Below are 6,554 nucleotides of genomic sequence, written 5' to 3'. Positions count from 1 at the left end.
ACAGCAGAAACTCTTACTTTGTGTCTGAGGGTCCAGGTTCATTCCTGAAGTTTAGCGGTGGATGATTAGACTGGTCACTCTTCAGAGACAGACAGCTGGGGACTGGAGACTCTGCTCTCTGTCTGTGGAAACAACACATGTTTTAAACATCATTAGTTCATTCAGAGAGCAGTTTTTGACTTCTGTCTGTGTGTAGATTATTTACTATCGCTGATGACGCCAGAGATCAAGAGTTTACACTTTGTTACTGTACTGTTACTACGTTTCTTTACTGCGATCATTAAAGAACAGGTTAGACTAGAAAAGGCATTTCCTGCTGAAAATGCGTGTGAATGCTGTAAGCATTGAAAAGCTGAATGGTGACTGCAGCTGTATAAACAAGTGGCTTTTAGCAATAATGTTTAAAAGATGTGCAATAGTTTAAGTATAGTTGATCAATCTCCACTAAGTACGTGTTATCCTGCAATAACTAGCTGATACATTGTAGTAAGGTATAAAGATATTAACATGATGACTGTTGGAATGGAACCGCAACCTTATAGTTGAGAGACCAATGCAGTCACACAGAGCCACAGTCACACCTGGTAATAGGTAGTGTGGCTGGCTGTTCTAAAGGGTACATGAACAGTGGGGACTTGAATGTGTACTAAGAAAAGAAAAGAAAGTAAAAACGCTGGGAAAAGCAGAAAAATATTTTAACTGCATGTTTTTGAACTGCAACCATATGTCCCCAATAATCTGGAAGATATGTGGAAAATGTTAAAGTGTGTATGAGGTTTCCATCAGATAGTATAGTATAGGCTGAGACAGTGTTAAACTCCAGTCTGTGTGTCTGTGTCTGAGCTGAGCTCCTAATCAGAACACATGTGTCTGAGTCCAGAGATCAAAGGTTTCCATGGAGATGTGATCAGTGAAAGGAGAGGGTTTCATGTGAAAGGTTTTTGTCACATCCTTGCCCTCAACAGACATTTTTAAAAGTTCTATACTTAAATGTTTTTATTTTTCAACCTAAGAGATGTTTTCCTACATTTTCATCAACAAATGATGTCACATTTGATGTCACAGCTTGTGCGGGAGGTGGAGCGTTACCAGTTGGATCTGGTTGGGCTCACCTCTACGCACAGCGTCGGCTCTGGAACCTTACTTCTGGAGAGGGGTTGGACTCTATTCTTCTCCGGAGTTTCTCAAGGTGTGAGGGGCCGGGCGGGTGCTTCGTTGTTGGAGTTTACCCCAGTGGACGAGAGGGTCGCCTCCCTATGCCTGCGGGTTATGGGGGGAAAACTCTGACTGTTGTGTGTGCTTATGCACCCAACAGCAGTTCAGAGTATACGGCCTTCTTGGAGACCCTGGAAAGAGTCCTGTATGGGGCTCCTGAAGGGGACTCCTTAGTCTTGCTGGGAGACTTCAACGCACATGTGGGCAATGATGGAGACACTTGGAGGGGCGTGATTGGGAGGAACGGCCCCCCTGATCTGAACCGGAGTGGTGGTTTGTTACTGGACTTCTGTGCTAGTCATGGATTGGCCATAACAAACACCATGTTCGAACATAAGGATGCTCATAAGTGTACGTGGTACCAGAGCACCCTCGGCAGAAGGTCCATGATCGATTTCGTTATCGTATCATCGGACCTGAGGCCGTATGTTTTGGATACTCGGGTAAAGAGAGGGGCGGAGTTGTCAACTGATCACCATCTGGTGGTGAGTTGGGTCGAGTGGCGGGGGAAGCCTCTGGATAGACCTGGTAAGCCCAAACGTGTAGTTTGTGTGAACTGGGAACGTCTGGAGGAGGCCCAAGTTCAGGAGGCCTTCAACTCATACCTCCGGCGTAGCTTTTCGGGCATTCCTGTGGAGGTTGGGGACATTGAACCAGAGAGTGGTCGGTGTTCAAAGCCTCTATTGCCGAAGCCGCGGTGGGGAGCTGTGGTCTCAAGGTCCTAGGTGCCTCAAGGGGCGGTAACCCTCGAACCTCCTGGTGGACACAGGTGGTCAGGGAAGCCGTCCGACTGAAGAAGGAGGCCTTCAGGGATTTGTTATCCCGGGGAACTCCCGAGGCAGTGGTAAGGTACCGACAGGCCCGAAGGGCAGCAGCCTCAGCCGTGGCCGAGGCAAAGCAGCTTGTGTGGGAGAAGTTCGGAGAAGACATGGAAAGGGACTTTCGGGCGGCACCAAAGTTGTTCTGGAAAACTGTCCGACACCTCAGGAGGGGGAAGCAGGGAACCATCCAAGCTGTGTACAGTAAGGATGGGACGTTGTTGACCTCAATTGATGGAGTGTTGGGGCGTTGGAAGGAACACTTTGAGGAACTCCTGAACCCGACAACTCCGCCCTCTATGTTAGAGGCAGAGCTGGAGTATGACGGGGGATCAACACCAATCTCCCGGGGGGAGGTCACTGAGGTCGTCAAACAACTCCACAGTGGCAAAGCCCCGGGGGTGGATGAGATCTGCCCAGAAATGCTGAAGGCTCTGGGTGTTGAGGGACTGTCATAGTTGACATGTCTCAACGTTAGGTGGAAGTCGGAAACAGTACCGAAGGAGTGGCAGACCAGTGGTGGTCCCCCTTTTCAAAAAGGGGGATCAGAGGGTGTGTGCCAATTACAGAGGCATCACACTACTCAGCCTCCCCGGGAAAGTTTACTCCAAGGTACTCGAAAGGAGGGTCAGGCCGATTGTCGAACCTCAGATTGAGGAGGAACAATGCGGATTCCGTCCTGGTCGTGGAACGACGGATCAGCTTTTTACTCTCGCAAGGATCCTGGAGGGGGCCTGGGAGTACGCTTATCCGGTCTACATGTGTTTTGTAGACTTGGAGAAGGCGTATGACCGGGTTCCCAGGGAGTTACTGTGGGAGGTGCTGCGGGAGTATGGGGTGAGGGGGTCTCTACTCAGGGCCATCCAATCTCTGTACTCCCAAAGCGAGAGCTGTGTCCGGGTCCTCGGCAGGAAGTCGGACCCATTTCCGGTGAGGGTTGGCCTCCGCCAGGGCTGCGCTTTGTCACCAATCCTGTTTGTAATATACATGGATCGGATTTCGAGGCGTAGTCGTGGGGGGGGGGGTCTGCAGTTCGGTGGACTAAGGATTGCACCACTGCTTTTTGCAGATGATGTGGTTCTAATGGCTTCATCGGTCTGCGACCTTCAGCACTCACTGGATCGGTTCGCAACCGAGTGTGAAGTGGCTGGGATGAGGATCAGCACCTCCAAATCTGAGGCCATGGTTCTCAGCAGGAAACCGATGGACTGTCCACTCCAAGTAGGGAATGAGTCCTTACCCCAAGTGAAGGAGTTCAAGTATCTCTGAGTCTTGTTCTCGACTGAGGAAACAATGGAGCGTGAGATGGGCCGGAGAATCGGAGCAGCGGGAGCGGTACTGCAGTCGCTTTACCGCACCGTTGTGACGAAAAGGGAGCTGAGCCAGAAGGCAAAGCTCTCTGTCTACCGGGCCATTTTCGTTCCTACCCTCACCTATGGTCATGAAGGATGGGTCATGACCGAAAGAACGAGATCGCGAATACAAGCGGCCGAGATGGGTTTTTTCCGCAGGGTGGCTGGTGTCTCCCTTAGGGATAATGTGAGAAGTTCGGTCATCAGGGAGGGACTCGGAGTTGAGCCGCTCGGAGTTGAGCCGCTCCTCCTTTGCGTCGAAAGGAGCCAGTTGAGGTGGTTCGGGCACCTAGTTAGGATGCCACCTGGGCGCCTCCCTAGGGAGGTGTTCCAGGCACGTCCAGCTGGGAAGAGACCAAGGGGTAGACCTAGGACCAGGTGGAGGGATTATATCTCTTCGCGGGCCTGGGAGCGCCTTGGGATCCCCCAGTCAGAGCTGGTTGATGTCGCCAGGGAAAAGAAAGTTTGGGGCTCTCTGCTGGAACTGCTACCCCCGCGACCCGACCACGGATAAGCGGGAGAAGATGGATGGATGGATGACATGATGTCACAGGAGTGTAGTGTTTGGGACTTATGGCAGGTTTAAAAAACATGTTAGGCGAATTTCAAGCTCTCCTCCACTCTGTTTTGAGATCAGAGCACTCTAGACTTAACTAGTGGTGCACACTAATGTTACAATCTGAAGAAGGCCTCTTTAACAAACTCCAAACTAAGTTAAATATTTCAAAAAGTGTAAAAGATATCAAAAAGCTGGATGCAAGTTTAACAGCTGAATTTCTTTTGACCATTTTAAAGTTGGAATTAAGTCTCTAGCTGAAAGTATGTGGAAGGAGTAGCATTTAGAACACGGTGTAGCTAAAAGAGGATTTGAAGGTTCCTCCCATTGGGTTACATTGTAAAAATAAAAGTTTAAAAAGCTGAATATCATAAAAAGCATAAATGTCCGAAACCAGAAAAGTCATAGCAGTCATGTCCTGAAGGAGCTGAACATTTTAATATGTGAATGGTTTCTGTAGCTGAAAGTATGCTGAAGGAGTTAAACGGCAAACATCGGTTGAAATAAGTAGAAGGATAAAGATTTGAAGAACAATAGTCTGTTGATCAGCGTTCACACAAATTATCAGATAACATAAAAACTGAATCCTCTTCAGGTCGGGTTACAGCAGAAACTCTTACTTTGTGTCTGAGGGTCCAGGTTCATTACTGAAGTATGGAGCTTCCGGCATAGACCGGTCACTCTTCAGAGACAGACAGCTGGGGACTGGAGACTCTGCTCTCTGTCTGTGGAAACAACACATGTTTTAAACATCATTAGTTCATTCAGAGAGGACATTTTGACTTCTGTCTCTGTGTAGATTATTTACTATCGCTGATGACGCCAGGGATCAAGAGTTTAAACTTTGTTACTGTACTGTTACTACGTTTCTTTACTGCGATCATTAAAGAACAGGTTAGACTAGAAAAGGCATTTCCTTCTGAAAATGCGTGTGAATGCTGTAAGCTGTGCAAATGTGTTTCTGAACTTTGCTGAAAATGCAGAGAAAGCTTAATATTTGAAAAGCTGAATGGTGGCTGTAGCTGTATAAACAAGTGGCTTTTAGCAATAATGTTTAAAAGATGTGCAATAGTTTAAGTATAGTTAATCAATCTCCACTACGTATATGTTATCCTGCAATAACTAGCTGATACATTGTAGTTAGGTATAAAGATATTAATATGATGAATGTTGGAATGGAACCGCAACCTTATAGTTGAGAGACCAATGCAGTCACACAGAGCCACAGTCACACCTGGTAATAGGTAGTGTGGCTGGCTGTTCTAAAGGGTACATGAACAGTGGGGACTTGAATGTGTACTAAGAAAAGAAAAGAAAGTAAACACGCTGGGAAAAGCAGAAACATATTTTAACTGCATGTTTTTGAACTACAACCATATGTCCCCAATAATCTGGAAGATATGTGGAACATGTTAAAGTGTGTATGAGCTTTCCATCAGATAGTATAGTATAGGCTGAGCCAGTGTTAAACTCCAGTCTGTGTGTCTGTGTCTGAGCTGAGCTCCTAATCAGAACACCTGTGTCTGAGTCCAGAGATCAAAGGTTTCCATGGAGATGCGATCAGTGAAAGGAGAGGGTTTCATGTGACAGGTTTTTGTCACATCCTTGCCCTCAACAGATATGTTTAAAAGTTCTATACTTAAATGTTTTTATTTTTCAACCTAAAAGATGTTTTCCTACATTTTCATCAACAAATGATGTCACAGGAGTGTAGGGTTTGGGACTTATGGCAGGTTTAAAAAACATGTTAGGCGAATTGCAAGCTCTCCTCCACTCTGTTTTGAGATCAAAGCACTCTAGACTTAACGAGTGGCGCACACTAATGTTAAAATCTGAAGAAGGCCTCTATACCAAGCTCCAAGCCAAGTTAAATATTACAAAATACTGAATGCAAGTTTAATAGCTGAATGCCTTTTGACCGTTTTAAAGTTGGAATTAAGTCTCTAGCTGAAAGTATGTGGAAGGAGTAGCATTTTGCGCACGGTGTAGCTAAAAGAGGATTTGAAGGTTCCTCCCATTGGGTTACATTGAAAAAATAAGTTTAAAAAAGCTGAATATCATAAAAAGCATACATGTCCAAAACAAGAAAAGTCATAACAGTCATGTCCTGAAGGAGCTGAACATTTTAATATGTGAATGGTTTCTGTAGCTGAAAGTATGCTGAAGGAGTTAAACGGCAAACATTGGTTGAAATAAGTAGAAGAATAAAGATTTGAAGAACAATAGTCTGTTGATCAGCGTTCACACAAATTATCAGATAACATAAGAACTGGATCCTCTTCAGGTCGGGTTACAGCAGAAACTCTTACTTTGTGTCCGAGGGTCCAGGTTCATTACTGAAGTATGGAGCTTCCGGCATAGACCGGTCACTCTTCAGAGACAGACAGCTGGGGACTGGAGACTCTGCTCTCTGTCTGTGGAAACAACACATGTTTTAAACATCATTAGTTCATTCAGAGAGCACATTTTGACTTCTGTCTGTATGTAGATTAAATACTATCGCTGATGACGCCAGGGATCAAGAGTTTAAACTTTGTTACTAAGTTTCTTTACTGCGATCATTAAAGAACAGGTTAGATTAGAAAAGGCATTTCCTTCTGAAAATGCGTGTGA

General features: G+C 46.0%; 1 protein-coding gene across 9 annotated transcripts in view; it reads right to left on the bottom strand.

Moving 5' to 3' along the window:
- LOC117442439 (protein NLRC3-like) overlaps nt 1-6,393 on the bottom strand; it is a 113,649-nt gene extending 107,256 nt beyond the window's left edge. For 8 of the 9 annotated variants that reach the window (XM_034078436.2, XM_071202420.1, XM_071202423.1 and 5 more), the window contains exons 1-3: nt 6,251-6,393; nt 4,562-4,666; nt 18-122 (exon numbers count right to left, since the gene is read on the bottom strand). In XM_034078436.2, the coding sequence (XP_033934327.1) occupies nt 18-122; nt 4,562-4,666; nt 6,251-6,372 (332 nt within the window). In that variant the 5' untranslated portion in view covers nt 6,373-6,393. The remainder of the gene's footprint in view (nt 1-17; nt 123-4,561; nt 4,667-6,250) is intronic. The other variant, XM_034078434.2, reaches the window with a different exon arrangement.
- Between the last annotated feature and the right edge of the window lie 161 nt (nt 6,394-6,554).

Source organism: Pseudochaenichthys georgianus, unplaced genomic scaffold, assembly GCF_902827115.2.
Source record: "Pseudochaenichthys georgianus unplaced genomic scaffold, fPseGeo1.2 scaffold_429_arrow_ctg1, whole genome shotgun sequence".
Taxonomy (NCBI): domain Eukaryota; kingdom Metazoa; phylum Chordata; class Actinopteri; order Perciformes; family Channichthyidae; genus Pseudochaenichthys; species Pseudochaenichthys georgianus.
The sequence above is the reverse complement of the archived record's forward strand: the minus strand, read 5'-3'. Positions and strand labels throughout refer to the sequence as shown.